The 18,009-nt window shown below is 42.8% G+C and overlaps 2 gene segments (V, D, J or C); both read right to left on the bottom strand.

Moving 5' to 3' along the window:
- Positions 1-207: 207 nt before the first annotated feature.
- On the bottom strand, positions 208-862 carry LOC114684596. The segment is given in 2 exon segments: positions 208-599; positions 775-862. Coding segments are annotated over 2 exon segments (444 nt in total).
- Positions 863-2,877: 2,015 nt separating this feature from the next.
- Positions 2,878-5,566, bottom strand: LOC114684597. The segment is given in 3 exon segments: positions 2,878-2,896; positions 4,939-5,275; positions 5,387-5,566. Coding segments are annotated over 3 exon segments (408 nt in total).
- Between the last annotated feature and the right edge of the window lie 12,443 nt (positions 5,567-18,009).

The raw sequence follows: 18,009 nt of genomic DNA on the forward strand, positions 1-18,009 counted from the left end.
GTCCACTGTGGGTGGCACCATTCTGTGAGAAAATGTCCTGGGTCATATACATTATGCTCTCTCATCAGCTTCCCTGTTAGCTCTAAGGTGGACATCTATGATTCAGGAGAGAGCAAGCATTGAGAATGGAAGATAAAATCAAGTCCCAAACCTTTGAGAACAAAAGTCTACCTGAGGTTAAAACTCTACCTATATAGAAAAGAGATATTAAATCAAGCAGATGTTCTGTGATGAAATTCTGATGTCTTCTGACAGGGAAGGCCCACACTCACCCAGCTGAAGGTTTGTGTACTGGCTGCAGGTGTGTGTGGAGCACTGTGCACTCATAGCACAGAAATAAGTGCCTGAGTCTGTGGTCTGGGAGGAGGAAATGTACAGAGAGCTGCGACGTTCCTGAGTGACTGTCATGGATGTCAGTCTTCCACTCTGCTGTGTTCCAGAAGGATTGGAAAACAGGCTCTTTAGATGTCCCCCAGGACTTTGGTAAAACCACTGCATTTGGAATAAAGTGGTGGAAAAGTTGCACTGCAGCTCTGCACGCTCTCCCTCCTGCAGAACCAAGGACACAGGACGCTGCTCCACTTGTTGACCTTTCACCCCTGGTTAGAAACAGAGAAAGAGACACAGATGGGGTCACTGAGCATCCACAGAACCCTGAACACACCCCATGTCCTCTGAGAAGGTGGGAGCTCTGCAGGACTCCTGGGCTGCTTCCCCACCCTCCATGTGCTGACAGAATCCTCTCTGTCCCTGAATGTGGACAGCCAGACTCACAGCAAACCTGGGTGCACAGCAGCCCCAGCAGAGAGCACAGCAGCCTCTTCATGGTGCTTGTGTGGCTGCTGGAGACAGAAGCAAGGAACCAAGGCCTGAGCTGTGGTGTCAGGATGGCTGTTGAATGTCCCTCCTCCTGCAACCAGTCAGCTCCACCCAGGAACCCTGCCAGGGCTGACACTGCAGAGTTCCCTCCCAGCCTTCTGAGTCTGAAGCTCCTCCCAAGCCAGACCTGCCAGAGAGTCTGGGTGGAGTGCAGTGGGGGGCAGGGCATTTGAGATGACCCTGAGATTGTATGGAGTTAGGGATTAAGTTTCTGTTGAATCAAATAAGGATAAAAATCTGCTACACTATAACCACAAACTGCAGCCTGCCATTACACAGGAACTAGTGGAAATATACTTGGCTTGCTTAAAACTTTGTTAATCAATAATAAAAGAAACATTGCTTTCAGGTGAAGATATTATGGTTGTAAGATTAATACAAAGGAAAATGTTTAATTAGATATGGGCTTCCAAAAAAGTATGTAACATGTGATCATAACGTGATTTCTTTTTGTGCAAGGATTTTAATTTGATTTTGGAATATGTAACTTGCAGTTGTGAGGTGGTTTTCTTCTTACATAGAGATTTTTGTCTTAGGTGGTACAAAAGAGTTAAGAGAAAAATAAAGACAAGAAATTAAGTTTTGCCCCTTCAAATAAGTCTTCTGTTGTGTTTAGCCTCTGACTCCACATCCACTCCCAAGTTTCTCTGACCTGTTGAAGCTGGACTCCAGCAGTGTGTAATTATGAGTATTTAGAATACAGTTAGAAGCTGTATTGATTTAGGAAAGTGGCTGTAGTAGTTTCTCCTACAGAGTCAATGACCTCTCCAGCCATGGGTAGTTAACTAGGTTTACAGCATTGGGTCTGAATTCATTGTTATTGAGCAAGCCTTGAATTCAATAAGGTATATGTTAGTTTCCTCAAAGATAAAAGTGTTACTATTGCACTGTCCATTGCTGTGTCAGAGGAGCTGTCAGAGTGCAGTTGACTGTAGGGTGTCAGGCTACCAGGAGGCAAACCCCTGATGTGTGAATCTCAGATAGGCAAGGCCCAAGACCACAAACTCCAGAATGTCTTTTGCTTTTGTGCCTTCACATGTTTGCTGCTGCCATCTTTCTCTGGTATCTGGCATGGTGTGAATGGGGTGTAGGGAGATCCCCACTGCCTGTAATGTAGTATGCTTATCTCATGGAAATATCCCATTGTATTGGGCATTCTTACATGTAGATTATTATGAAGATGATTTCTTCTTAAGCTGTCCTGTCTTATTGATAATAATAATAATAATGTTAGTTTAAAAATAATTTTGATGATAATAAATAAATCAAGGAAGCATAAAACACCTAGAACACATGAATTTCTGTTGAGGAGCCATATAGACTGTAGTGTAGGTTAACCATTAAGAAAAATAATTGAGTCCCAGTAGCCCAGCCAGCTTAAATTCTTTTAATCTTAATGTTGGGAGATGTGTTCATAGGGTTTGGGGGGCATCCTAGCAGAAACAATCTTTGAAGATAATTTAAAGTTAGACTAAAATGTTTTTGTCAAATAGCTTTGAGATGAAAAACCCAAGAAGATAATCTAAAGTTTTAAAAAGGCACATAGTTGAATGAGGAACTCACTAAGGTCAGGAAACAAGAACAAAGCAGCCCAATTAGCATTAATTGATGTGCCTTTCTTGCAAGGATTGGTTGATAACCAAAGGTGATGAATAATTACTTATACCCATTTATGCCCTCAGTCTCCTGATAAAAAAAAAAAAGAATACCTTTCAAGATAAGTAATAAAGCGGTCAGTCCTTTCTTTGTAACTCCAAAATGCAGCCTGACAGTAAAGGAATATCTTGCTTGCTTATACTCTGTAAATCTATAACAAGTTGCTTGGGTATGAATGTATGTGGGTTCTTGGAATATTTTTTTTTTTACCTGTAATATGTAAAATGTTTAATGATGTAAGGGATATGGAAGACATGCTATTTTTTTCACTTGTATTCATTGTAATAATTCACTTGGAAAACAGAATGTAACCATATTGTAATTTTTATATTGCCTGAAAGATTATGCTGGGGTATATAAGCTATAAGGGAAAGAATGAAGATATAGAGTTAAAATGAGTTAGAAGGAAAAATATCAAAAATGAAAGAATAAGGAATAATAAAGACAGAGTTAGAGGGAAAACATCTAGAGACACAGAAGAGATCTTTCTGGGTAGAGATAAGAGAAGAGAATGTAAAACATAGGAGAGAATACAAAAGGAAAATAAAGAAAATGTCTGAAGGAAACCATCCAAGGAGTGTGCGAGTGTCTTTTCCCTACCCTCAGATAAAACATCATAGTACTCACTGACTCCATGGATTCCGTTTGGTCCCTGCACTGCTGGAGGTTGGTCCCCCAGGCTGGCATACACATCCTTGTGGATATCTTGTCATGGTGGTCATTGTTTTGGTTTATAGTCTTTACACAACTTAGTAGAATTATTTTTTGATTTTTCTCCCTTGGATTCTTACACGGCGCCTTCACATACTGTGATAACTCGTCTTCAGGTGATTTCTAGCTAAGTTTCTCCAAGTCCTATGTCTAAACTATGTGATATCATTAGAAATAGGGTCTTACCTTGAAATTCTATAAGGGCAACCAAAGGTAATAGCAACAGCATATTTTATTTGGTGGCAACTCAGGAAGCCCCTAACATCTTGAAAAGAGGTTTCCCATGCCTGGCAATGGTATTTTTTTTTAAATTATATTTAGCATTCATTTTAGGGTTGACAAGCACTCCTCTGAGAAATTCTATTCTATGCTGTGCCATTTAAGTAGTTTTTGAAGTTTAAAAATGCTGTAAGACATTCTATTTGCTCCCTAACCAGTGAGATAGCAAACACTGCTCCATTGTTCTTTGTGAACACAAACATGAATCTTTCTTGAGAGATACCAAGGTCTTTGATTTCAGATCTTTCTTCCTTTACAAAGAGATAAATATGAGTGCTAGAGGATTTTACTTTAAACCAGTATTTTGTTCCCAGAATTGAGATGAGTCAAAACCTTGGCTTCCTTTCCCACACTTCAGAAGAATTATCAGAGAACCTAACTCGAATCCCAGGTGAGCGACTACACCATGTCCTCAGGATTTAAGTCCAATGGCAGATGAGAGTGGACATTAAGGGGGGAGGGCTTTCTGGACAGAGTCTTTTTTAACCAGCCTGCTTCCTGTGCAGTGTGTAGGACAGGAGAGAAGCTGCCTCTCCGTGCACAATCTTCAGAGCTCCCGCAGCTCTGTTTCCTGAGCAGCCTCATTAAGAAAAGGCTCTTGGGGAGTGTGGTGATTTGAATGAGAATGGCCCCATAGATTCCAATATCTGAACATTTCCTCAGTAGGTAGACTTATTTAGGAAGGATCAGGAGGTGTGGCCTGGTGAGAGGTGGTGTGCCACTGGTGGTGGGCTTTGGAATCTCAAAGCCAAGGCAGGCCCAAACTCCTTCTCTCTGTCTCTTCCTTGTGATCAGATGTAAGCTGCTCCAGGGCCATGCCTGCCTGTCTTCTACTATGCTCCCCACCATGATGGTCAAGGACTCACCCTGTGAAACTGTATCAAGCCCCAAATTAAATTCGTCCTTCTATAAGTTTTCTTGGTCATGCTGTTTCTTCAGAGCAATTGACAAGTAACTGAGACAGGAGATCAGGCTGAACTCTCTGTAACATGGACCAAGGAGAGGAAGAATCTAAATTACTTGTGCAGTGATACTGAAGCAGATTTTTAAGACTAGAGTATGTGTTCCTCCTTGGGTCATATATTTGTGGGATGAGAACAGAAGATTTTTGGATAATTTAAATCACTAAATTTTGAAAGACATCTTGGTAGAGATAAATTCCATGTCAGGGTTTTCCTGGAGGTGTTTTCTGTGAGAGAGTCTCCACTTAGGGAGAGAACAGTATTTCTAGGGATCAAAGCCTGAGTTGTCTCTAGCAATGACTTCCATCCTATCCTGTCAGAATATCCACAGATTATTAACTTTCTAGGAATTTGACCTGAGATGTGTTGCTGTGTTTCAGGAGTCTGGGTAAACCCACGTAGAGAAGGCACACAGCCCTCCCTCCCAGGCCACTCCCTCAGCCTCCTGCACCCTGGGTTTGTGTGCAGCTTCCCCTGCAGTCCCCTCACTGTGGCACTCAGAGCACAGTAGTACAGGGCAGAGTCTGCCAGCTGCACTGAGGACTTCTGCAGGTGGAAGGAGCTGCTGCTCTTCTGGAGAGTGGCCTGGAACCCTTGGTGCTCTGTCCTCTGGTTGTCTGTGAAGCTCTTCAGGAGTAGCCGAGGGGCTTCATTGAGATATTGCACGTACCAGAAAAGGGTAGGTATTGAGTAAGTAGTCTGATAGGTGCAGTTCATCATCACAGGCAACCCCTCTGTGACAGTGACCTGGCCTTCTGTCTGGGTCACCGAGTCACCATTGCTCCTCCCTGAAAATAAATAAATAAGGAGAAATCACTTTGCTATGTGAGCAAGAAAATAAAGATTTCTATAATTGTTAGAAAATGACATTATCAACACTTAGGTTAAATGTAACTTACTGAGGATTAAGAGGAGCAGCAGAACTGAGCAGGTGTCAGGAAGCATGTTCATAGAAGAAAATGACACTTGGTTCTTGAGTGCACCAAACTCACAGGGCAAGTCTCCTGCAGGACCTTACTGAAACTCCTCACTCATAAACAAGGGCCTCCTTCTGCACAGTGACAGTCTGTCATGTGAAGCCACCACCTGGATGCAGACATTAACCACATCTAAAGAGGCAGCGCCCTCTGCTGATTTCCCCTCAAACTGCGCCACAGATGTCTGCACACTACACTGGGAATAAACCTGAAACCTCACCCAAATGAGGCAGGTCTCAAGTCCCCAACAGAGGCCTGAAATCGCCAGTGTTACTGAATTAAGTGTGTGTTGTGGTATTTTGTGTGCTGAATATGCATAAAATAATATACATACATGTGTACACATATACATACACCTACCCACTGAAAAAATTTATCTGCTTCTCATTTTATTAGTTCCTGGGGATTGTTATGAAATGTATTTTGTTTGTATTCATCTGTTCTCTATACTCCTGCTAGATCCATCCACTCTTCTCTACCAACCCAGTCCTCCTCCTTTTAAAACAAACACCTCACCGTTTGAGTTATAGATTGTCTTTCCCATATACTATTGAATGTGTGGCCGTCAGTGGAGGGCAGTCTATGCACCAGGAGCCTTATCTAAAGGAACCTTGTTTCTCGCTCCCAGCAGCTACCAACTGCCCATAGCTCCTTAGCTAAGGGTAGGATGCCCACCTTCCCTCTGCCCTACTGCAATTGCACCTGGCCTGATCCTTTGCAAGTCTAATGTGTGCTGTCAACCTCTGTGAGTCCATGTGTGCAGCTGCCCTGCTGTCTTCTTAAAACACTGTCTTCTTGTAGTCATCCCCCAGCTGTGGTTCTCAGAGTCTTTCCACCTCTGCCTCCTCAGTGACCTCTGACCTTCGGAGAAGGGTGTGTGATGTAGATGTCCTACCTGGGGCTGAGTGTGCCACAGCCTCTTCTTCTCTGAAGCACAGTGAGTCCTGTGAAGCACTGTGACAATCACAATGTGCAGCAGCCAGGCAAAGGGAATGGCATAACTCTATTTCAATTTTTAAAACTGGAAAAACTGTCCTAAATTGTTTGGAGTGACTTGAAACAAGCTTTCTTGTTGTGTGTTTTTTAGTGTCTACAATGTAGTTGGCACTTACCAACTAACGACTGTCAAAAGCACTGGAAGGCCTGTGACAAGATGTGGATGGGGCACCAGGCCCGGTGTCAGGTTTGAGGACAGGCTGCAGTGTGCACTTGCAGCACAGAAGTACATGGCAGAGTCTCCAGCTCGGTGGGTATCTGTGATGTGCAGGGAGAAGTTTTCTTATCCTGTAAAACGATCACTCTTTGCTCCTGCTTTCTTTCCACATTTGAACAAAGATCAATAATGAGCTGAGGATGTTCTCCAGGTCCTTGCTTATACCAAGGGAAGTAGGACAAGACACTGTCTCCATAAGTGCAGTTGATGACAGTGCTGACTCCCTCCTGGACTCTCAGGGTGGAAGGTTTGTGTAGTAGGTAGTCATTCCAGCTTGGATCTGGAAGTTCCAAGTGCCATTAAGACTCTGGCAACTGTCATGCCTACGAGGTGGGGCCAGGGGAGGTGCCTGGAGACCGGAGAGCTGGATGGGCCAGCATTCTCTCTGTGTGCTCTCTCTGTGCCAGGATGCTGAATGGTGGAGGTTGACTGAGCAAAGCTCCAGAGAACACCGCTGGACTGCGATACACCTTCCCCAGACCCTGCGACCTACCTATTACTTAATTTGTGAGTTACGCCATTAAATAAATATCCTTTTAACTACGTAGAGTGGCCTAAATAATTTCACCAATATCTGGCGCTCACGTGGGGCAAGTGCCAAAGGCCTGGGTGGCTCCTGCCCTCTCCTCCCTAGCTGTCGGGTACCTAAACCTGCCTGCAAAGTTTCATATAACCAGGGAACACCTACACGGTTCTATTCCTGAAAAATGGAGCAGCTAGTCCGATCTCAATTCCCTAGCTTAGCCCTGAGACCAGCAAAGAGGCAGAGGAGTGCTAGCTCCGATTTCTGCCATCTCCAACTCCAGCCAAGATCGCCAGCAGGCCCTGTTTTGGAGCTGTACCAACGCCACTTGCTGGCTGAAAAGTGCTACTACACGCCCCAAAAACCACGAAAGGTAAGCATATTGTTTCAAGTAAAGGTACTTGATAATTTTACACCTTAAAATTGACTAACAAATTTTGAGTAATTCATGTAATATGGCCGACAAGAATACCTCAGAAGAATTTAAAAACCTTTTTGCCTGTATGATGAATGACATCTTCCTGGAAATATACGACATTCCTAAGGCATATCTGGCCTATACCATTTTGACATTCATCATAATAATTTGCACAGTGTTTAAACACTGATTTAAGAACAAAGATGAGTCATTATTGGGACTGATACAGGCTTTCAAAGATAACAATGAAGGCTTACAGAAAAAGATTCTCTCTCTGGAATCTGCTAACTAGAATTTACAGGCTTTCAAAGATAACAATGAAGGCTTACAGAAAAAGATTCTCTCTCTGGAATCTACTAATCAGGATTTACAAAACAGGCTTGTACCCAAAATTGATTTTATTGATAATAAATATGAATATTTAATGGATAGAACACTAGCTCTCCAGAGTGAAGTTGTGGCTACTCAGACAGTATATAAGGAAGAAAGATTATCATTAATTGATAGGATAAGTTCCATGGAATCATGTGTTTCTGAGGAACATAAAAACATAAAAACTTCTATGATTCCATGAGAAATCTGGAGTCCCTTACAAGAGAGGAGGTTCACTCCCTAGAACAGACCCTAGGTGCTCGTTTGCAAGCCCTAGAAGAAACTCTCAGTTAACATGACAAGGGAACTAATAAGCAGAAGGTCAAGACCATAGAGGTTGTAACATCTCAAAATGGCTCTCATATAGTGGTTTATCCTGTTATCATCCATGAGAAGCCAGCAGATGACACACACCCCAAGCCATATATGACATATACATTACAACCAATTTCAACAAGGGACTTTAAAAATATAAAGGAATCAGTAGTTACATATGGGATATACTCCACATACATAAAACAGATGTTAAATTCGTGGTCTACCTCACATAGAATCATTCCAGATGACTGGCATCAGTTAATTTCAGCTGTTCTAGAATATAGCCAGCAGTTACAGTGGAAAAGCTGGTTGAGAGAAGAGGCAAAAAATTTAGAACAACAAGGTAAAATCAGAGGTTTTGTGATCTCCCAAGATCAAATACTTGGTGAGGGATGTTTCGCTGACAGGAATATACAAGCCACTTATGATGAGCATACAATATCCCTATGCTGTACAACAGCTCTAAATGCTTGGGAAAAAAATTCCAGAACCTGGAAAACCAACTGAGGTATACACAAAGATATTTCAGGGACTGCACGAACCCTTCACTGATTTCTTACAAAGACTGAACACAGCTATAACAAGAGCTGTGTCAGACAAAGAATTAAGAAAAGTATTAACTGAGTCCTTGGCGTTCGACAGTGCTAATGCAGAATGCAAAAGAATACTTACACCATTAAAGATCAGATCAACTCCTTTGGAAGAATGGATTCAATATACTAATGGTGTTCAGTCTCTTAACTACAGTAATGAGGCTTGGATAGGAGAGACAAATCCCAGAGGTGAAAGAAGGCCCTATAGTACCAAATGTTTTAAGTGTGGTACACCAGGTCATATAAGTAAACACTGTACATGGGGTACTCCTAGAAGTAATACTCCCTCTAGGAATAGCCTAAACAGGAGACCCCAACCACCTCCTGGATTATGTAGAAGATGTGGCAAAGGCCGACATTGGACCAGTGAGTGCAGATCCAAAATAGATATACAAGGCAACCCTTTACAGGTGGGAAATGCCTCAGGGGACCTCTTGCAGGCCCCCAAATCAAATGTAGTATGAACATTCCCAGCCACTGTGGAAGAAATTCCTCTCCAGGACAATTGAATAAACCAATGCCTAATGTAAAAACCGATACTGCAATGGATGATAAAACAGCTTTGATAGATGGATCACAGTTTACAAAAAAAAAAACCACTATAAAACAAATATTTTGGCAAGCTTCCATAAATGAACAAAGACCAAAGCTTAGAATTCAAATTAATGGCCTGGTTCTGGAGGGCCTGGTAGACACAGGTGCAGATGTGACTATAATTACACCAAAATCATGGCATCCGAATTGGCCTCTTCAAGAGGTGGATGTCCAACTTTTAGGGATTGGCACCCTATCTCAGATAAAACAGAGTTCGAGATGGGTTGAATGCATAGGGCCAGAAGGACAGAGAGGAAGGCTGAAGCCATATGTAGCAAATGTAGCAGTAAATCTTTGGGGCCGAGATCTGTTACAACAGTGGAGTACCCAGATTAAAATTCCTACACTTTCAGAAAAGGAATACAGACCAATGCATGTTTCTAGGAATAATATCATAACATGCTATAAAAATCAGTCACCACCTATTCAGGCTGTTCACAAACAGAGCACAACTGTTGTTGAACTCTCAGAAGTACCAACTGCCTTACCTTTAAAATGGCTAACTAATAAACCTGTCTGGGTTGGACAATGGCCTTTGACAAAAGAGAAGCTACAAGCTTTAGAACAGCTGGTTCAAGAGCAGTTAAATGCTCAACACATTGAAGAATCTACCAGCCCTTGGAATTCTCCTGTATTTGTTATTAAAAAAAATCTGGTAATTGGAGAATGCTGACAGATCTGAGAGCTATTAATAAAGTAATTCAGCCAATGGGCTCTCTACAGACTGGGATGCCCTTGCCCTCTCTGCTACCCAAAGAATGGCCTATAATAGTTACTGACTTAAAAGACTGTTTCTTTACCATACCCTTACAAGAAAATGATAGAGAAAAATTTGCCTTCACAGTACTTAATTATAATAATTCTCAGCCAGTCAAGAGATATCAATGGAAGGTCCTCCCACAGGGAATGTTAAACAGCCCTACTTTGTGCCAATACTTTGTGCAGAAACCATTAGAGATAATTCGTGTAAAGTTTCCACAATCCATAATTTATCACTATATGGATGATATCCTATTAGCTGATCCAAGGTTAGATACATTAGAAAGCATGTTTGAAGAAGTAAAAAAAGTTTTGCCTCGCTGGGGACTGCAAATTGCTCCTGAAAAAATACAAAGAGGAGATTCTATTAATTACTTAGGATATAAGATAGAGCTACAAAAAATTAGACCCCAAAAGGTACAACTAAGAAGAGATAGATTGAAGACTCTTAATGATTTTCAAAAGTAATTAGAAAGCATTTCCAACTTACTGGGTATCATGGGAATACCCAAAGATGGACTACAAAATTTGGCTAATACTCTAGAAGGGGACAAAGAATTAAATAGTCCAAGAGAATTATCAGCCGAAGCTGAGAAGGAATTGGCTCTAGTAGAAAAGACAATTTGAGAAGCACATGTGGATCGTGTGGATCCAGAACTTAAATGCATTCTTGTCATATTCCCCTCCAGACATTCCCCAACAGGTATTTTGATGCAGAGGGAAGATATTATATTGGAATGGATATTCCTACCACGTAAAACAAATAAGGAATTAAAGACTTATATAGAAAAGATCTCTGATTTGATTCAAAATGGTAAATTAAGACTTTGCCAGTTGACAGGAATGGACCCAGCAGAAATTGCAGTACCGTTAACTAATGAGGAAATTTCATCACTATGAAAAGATAATGGAAAAACTGTCCTAAATTGTTTTGAGTGACTTGAAACAAGCTTTCTTGTTTTGTGTTTTTAATGTCTACAGTGTAGTTGGCACTTACCAACTAACAACTGTCAAATGCACTAGAAGGCATGTGACAAGATGTGGATGGGGCACCAGGGCCCGTGTCAGGTTTGAGGACAGGCTGCAGTGTGTACTTGCAGCACGAAAGTACATGGCAGAGTCTCCAGGCTGGGTGGGTGTCTGTGTTGTGCAGGGAGAAGTGTTTGGCTTTCTTATCCTGTAAAACGATCACTCTTTGCTCCTGCTTTCTTTCCACATTTGAACAAAGATCAATAATGAGCTGAGGATGCTCTCCAGGTCCTTGCTTATACCAAGGGAAGTAGGACAAGACACTGTCTCCATAAGTGCAGTTGATGACACAGTGCTGGCTCCCTCCTGGACTCTCAGGGTGGAAGGTTTGTGTACAGGCTGCAGGTGTGTGGGGAGCACTGTGCATTCACAGCACAGAAATAAGTGCCTGAGTCTGTGGTCTGGGAGGAGGAAATGTACAGAGAACTTCTATATTCTTTAGCTACTGTTGTGGATGTCAGTCTTCCACTCTGCTTTGTTCCAGAAGGATTGGACAACAGGCTGATAAAGCGTCCCCCAGAACTTTGGTGAAACCACTGCATTTGGGTTGCAGTGGTTGAAAAGTTGCACTGCAGCTCTGCACGCTCTCCCTCCTGCAGAACCAAGGACACAGGACGCTGCTCCACTTTTTGACCGTTCACCCCTGGTTAGAATCAGAAAGAGACACAGATGGGGTCACTGAGCATCCACAGAACCCTGAACACACCCCATGTCCTCTGGGAATGTGGGAGCTCTGCAAGACTCCTGAGCTGCTTCCCGACCTCCCATGTGCTGACAGAATCCTCTCTGTCCCTGAATGTGAACAGCCAGACTCACAGCAAACCTGGGTACACAGCAGCCCCAGCAGAGAACATAGCAGCCTCTTCATGGTGCTTGTGTGGCTGCTGGAGACAGAAGCAAGGAACCAAGCCCTGGGCTGTGGTGTCAGGATGGCTGTTGAATGTCCCTCCTCCTGCAACCAGTCAGCTCCACCCAGGAACCTTGCCAGGCCAGACACTGAAGAGTTCCCTCCCAGCCCTCTGAGCCTGAAGCTCCTCCCAAACCAGACCTGGCTGAGAGTCTGGGTGGAAAGCAGTGGGGGGCAGGGCATTTTGAGATTACCCTGGGGTTGTATGGAGTTAGGGATCCAGGAAGCAGGAGATGACCAGCCCCTAGGAGAAAAAGCCTCAGCAGCACAAAGAGCCTGCCTGGCACACTCAGAGAAGCAACAGGTAAAGGTTTAACTCAGGAAACAGATGCATGTTCTGACTAAAGACCCTTTACTGGGGCTTGAGAGATGGCTCAGCAGATAAGGGTCCTTGTCCTTCCAAGAGGCCTTAGTTCCCTCCCCAGCATCTACTTTAGGTGGCTCAGAGCTGTCTGTAACTCCAGCTACTGGGGACCTGATGCTGTCTTCTGTCCTCCTGAGAACCTGTACACAGGTACCACACATTTATACAGACCCACTCTCATACACATTGAAAAATAACAAGAATCTTCACCCAAGAAATAATTTAAGTAAAATCACTGCAGTAGAAAAACAAACAGCAACATAATGATAGAGTAAGTATAGATGTAATGGTTTAATATTTTTAGAATCATTTTAAAAAGTGGGATACCAGTAAAGGCTTGTTCTAAATGTTTATTTGAAATATGACTGTTGGGAATCTCTGCTCAGGCTTCACTTCTCCCAATCCAGATCCTGCCTCTCAGAAAGCCCACCAAGGGTCAGCTCCTCCCCTGGAGACTCTCAGGACCACATATACACATATTTAAGACAAGGTCTCTAGACCTGCAATGTGATTTTTCTCCTGCTTCCTTTCCAAGAGTCACCCAGGAGTTGCTTTGCTCACATTAAACCTGTTCTTATTAATTTTGCCTGATATGATTTATTGCATCGCTGGAGAAACCACTATGTACCAATATCAGGGTACAGAAAACTTTCAATGACAGCATAAGAAGGGAGTGCAATGGGGAAAGTACAGGAGTGCTGTGTTCCAGAGCGACAGGGGCAGCAGCGGTGGTGTGCTACTGCGCATGGTGACTGCTGGGAACAATGCACTTGAGTCATAACAGTAGAGGAATGCATTTCAAAGTTTTCACTAAAGAGATGATTGCTTGAGAAATGAGACTGGAAGTTAAACATGAACAGCATAAAGACTGGGAGAGGTAGGCAGGGGTTGCTCTGAGCTTAAGGAGGTTTAGATGCCTTTTGTCATCGGGACACTGAAGAAACAATGAGGAAGAGACTCTGTCTTTCTCTTGGCTGTTCTCTGGCATCTGCATAAAGTATGTTCTGTCAGAACATCTACCGAAGCAGTGGAGGAGGTCTAAAAAAAAAAAAAAAAAAAAAAAAAAAAAAAACAAACAGTAACTTCACATGTATATAATGTATTCAGATCATATCCATCAACACCACCCTGCTTCCTCTACAATTCCTCCTAGAATCCATTAAATCCCTCTCTCCTACAAAAAGCTAGAACAGGGCCATGAGGGCCAGAAGACAGAGCTTAGGGGAAAGCCATAGGGTAGTAGAACACAGGTAATGTAAGGTCAAAGGGGACAGGAGGGGCTCTAAGCAGAGAGAGGCGAGGCAGGGTAGGGGGAGAAGGAAGGTTTCTGTGAGTTTATTCTAATCTGTGAAAACACCATTTACCTTTTAGAAAGGAGCGTCCTCTAGAGGCCCATTTGAGAAATAACAAGTTCACAGCTGCAGTAGACTTCCCCCTGTCTTTTGCTGACTTCTGAGTGTGAATCCAAGGCTTTCATCATGCACAAAGGAAACTCAATGCTTTCTAAGTAGAAACTTGAGATTTTTAGAAAAGAAGAATATAAAGTTATGAACTGAGAAGGGAGAAAAAGATATTTTAGAGGGAGAAAATTACAGCATATTTACACATTTCGAAACAAATACCAGGAACATAGTAATCAGAACACTGCATAGTTACCAGATTTCTACACAACGCCATCAAAATGGGCAAGAAAAGGATGTGAGAAGCAACAGCTAAAGGTTTTGTTTTTTTGATGGAGTGTGGGTTGAAGTTATTATTAATTTTTTATTTTACATAACAACAGTTTCCCCTCCCTCCTCTCATCCACCCAAGGCTTTTCTACTGCCCCCACCCCCATCCACTCCTCAGAAAGACAAGGCTTCCCATGGGAGTCAACAAAGCAGGGCACATCAAGTTGAGGCAGGACCAAGCTCCTCCCCCTGCATCAAGGCTGAGCTAGGCATCCCACCACAGGGAATAGGTTCCAAAAAGACAGATCCTGGTCCCACTGCTAGGGGCCCATCAAACAGACCAAGCTAAAGAACTGTCATCCACATGTAGAGGGCCTAGGTAGGTCCCATGCAGGCTCCCTAGCTGTTGGTCTAGAGTCCATGAACTCCCAACTGTGTCTGAGGGTTTTCCTGTCATGACCTTTAACCCCCTTGCTTATATAACCCCTCCTCTGTCTCTTCAACTAGACTCCCCAAGCTCAGCCCAGTACAGCTAAAGGTTTAATTTAGGTAACAGGTATGTGTTCTGACTAAAGACCCTTTACTGGGGCTTGAGAGATGGCTCAGCAGATAAGGGTCCTTGTCCTTCCAGGAGGCCTTAGTTCTCTCCCCAGCATCCACATAGGTGGCTCACAGCTGCCTGTAACTCCAGCTCCAGGGGACCTGATGCTCTTTTCTGTCATCCTGAGAACCTGTACACAAATACAACGCATTTACACAGACTCACTCTCATACTCACTAAAAAAAAAATAACAAGAACCGTCACCCATGAAAGAATTTAAGTAAAATCACCACAGTAGAAAAAGAAAAGAAACAGGAACATAAGGATAGAGTGAGTAAACTTGAAATGATTTCAAAGATTTGGAATGCATTTTAAATATTGGGATACTCCTGCTCCAATAAAGGTTTGTTATAAATGCTGATTAAAAACATGAACCCATAAGAAAGAAGTGGATTGAGGAAGCTAATGTAGGAGTTCTGCATTCCAGAGTGACAGGGACAGCAGCGCTGGTGTGCTATTGTGTGTGGTGAAGGCAGGAAACAATGCACTATGTGTTCATAACAATAGAGAACATGCAGTTTAAAATAAAAATCACCAAAAAGTTGACTGCTTGAGAAATGAGACCAGGAATAAAAAGCAAACATGGAATCTTCTCAATAATAACTCCCAGCCAATCTTACCCCATCACAGCCTACCACTGTCTCAAATAGTATTAAAGTAACTAACGTCCCCCAATGTTGTAAGATACTTTGGGTGGCCGGGCGTTGGTGGCGCACGCCTTTAATCCCAGCACTCGGGAGGCAGAGCCAGGCGGATCTCTGTGAGTTCGAGGCCAGCCTGGGCTACCAAGTGAGCTCCAGGAAAGGCGCAAAGCTACACAGAGAAACCCTGTCTCGAAAAACCAAAAAAAAAAAAAAAAAAAAAAAAAAAAAAAAAAGATACTTTGGGTGACATTTTGACTAAGGTAAAAATGGGGTCCCAGAAAACTGTGCTGTTTCACTCTGAACAGGGACCCTCCTTGGGGTGAATTCCCCCACACAAAACTGATGCTGCAAGAGGATGCAGAGCCCAGTAGGTGTCTCAGTCTGATGGCTGCATTTGTGCAGCTGCAGGAGCTGCTCTGGAGCTGAGGGGCAGCTACTCATCTCTTGTCCCTCATGATCATAACTCTACTGAAGGAGAAATCAGATCTTTTCTTTGCAAAATGAGAAACAAGTAGATGGCAACTAAGATCTGTCCCATAGGAGTGAAGCACTTCCCAAGATTCCACTTTCTCTGTTGTGTTGCCTTCCTGGAACATGCCAACTCCTTGAACATGTCTGAAACTGGGATCTGATCTCTTATCTTCAAGTCTCCAGTCATTTGTGTCCAGCTCTGTACTTGTGACTCAGGGCACATCAGCATCCAGTTCCCTCGGCCCCATTGTCAGGGGATCTATAGGTGACATGTCTTTTCATCCTTCCCACAGTCACTCTGAAAGCCTGCCATGCCTTAGATGGGCTGGCTTCCTGGTGTGAGCTTCAGGAGGCACTGAAGACCCATATGAATGTGTCGTACATGTGGGAAAGGACCGTGAGGGACAATTTTCACTTTGATGAACTCAAAGTCAGATTCAACATACATCAATCTAAAGAAAGACTTCATTCCCTGTGCAGTCCCTTTGCTTTCTTATAAAATACAATAATTCATAAGTGACATAATTCATAAGTGACACCTGCCGTATTCTAGGTCCTGCCCACAGGAGACTATGCCATTCATGGACACCAGGGGTTATAGTTATGAGCATAGCCTTCCAATGCCACTACAATTCTCATCTCTCTCTCTCTATCCCCCTCTCCCTCTCCCTCTCTCTACCCCCCTCTCTCTCACTCTACCCCTCCCTCTCTTTTTATGTGCTGTGTATATATGTTAATGTGATATGTGAGAGAAAGAGTGTGTGTGGTGTCAATCAATATGAAGTCATTGAAAACCAATAGATAACATTCAATGAGGCATTTTTGTGCAAAATGAAAAGCACAAAGGACACAACACTCTTTAGACAGACTAGAGTGCACTGTGTGGTAGCAGCAAACAGTCAGAGCAGAAATTAATATTGGAAGCAGCATTATAAACAGTAATATAGGGAGGGGAGCTACAGATTCCAGCACCAGAAACTGTCTGGAAATAATCCAACATGACTTTGAGTTAAGGAGCCAAGAAGCAAATAAACATAATGTAAAACACCATTAGCCAAAGGCTGTGAAATCTTGACAGCAACACCTGTGTGTACAACGAATGGCAGTGGGTCACATGAATAAGTCCAACTCAGTCATTCATCCCAGCCAGATCTAAGATATGCTTTTGGCCATTTTATCTTCACCTGGCAAATGAAAAGTGTAATTGAGGCGAATCCAGGAAACAACTCTTAAAAATGTTTTACTTTTTGAACACAATTTAAAACTGAAGACCATGTGATCATCCACTGGGCTCTCTTTAGACCTTGAATCTGTTTGGGTAAGGGACTCTGGAGCATGTGCTTCATTATCCCCTCATTAAATATTCTTCTAATCTGGATAATTTATCACCTACTTGTTCTACAAAGAATATCTCAATAATTTATCACTTTAATACTCATATTGTGATTTATACCTGTATAAATTTAGCTTTGGATAAATTAGATGAACTTATTAAACAACAATCTCAGTATCAGACATGGGAGTTATTGATCAGGGAGGCCCCAGAGTTATACAAAACAACACTGGACATTGTCATGGTTCCTGGCTGCCCACTATAACTAGATGGTGAGATTATATGTTCAAGGCCACCACATTTTACTGTTCCATGACACAGAGAAATCAACCTGGAGCTGACTTGGGAAAAGTTCTCCATGCTGGTTAGCGTTCATAGCACTGGAAGGTTCTAATCAGGCTGCTGGGGAAGAAAGCATAGCAGTAGTGTTAACCAGAGCTGGACCCTGTATACTACAGTGCTGAACTTCCACATAATATGTGCTCAGTGGTGCAGCAGTGGCCTGACTGCTACAGAATAGCAATGCTTTCTGATTGGATTTGAAGCCTACTCAACAGGAGGGAATTCATGCCTAGTACTGTGACATGGCCAAAAATCCCATGGTTCAGGAGTTCACAGGCCCTAGGGCAGCTACTATTGGTATTTTGCTAAATAATCATTTCAAACTGCCTTCTAAGTCTGTGTTTATATTCACAGATTATAGCTGGGATCAACTTTGGTTGGAGTATGTGTTTCA

This window comes from Peromyscus leucopus, chromosome 9 (assembly GCF_004664715.2).
Source record: "Peromyscus leucopus breed LL Stock chromosome 9, UCI_PerLeu_2.1, whole genome shotgun sequence".
NCBI classification, from domain to species: domain Eukaryota; kingdom Metazoa; phylum Chordata; class Mammalia; order Rodentia; family Cricetidae; genus Peromyscus; species Peromyscus leucopus.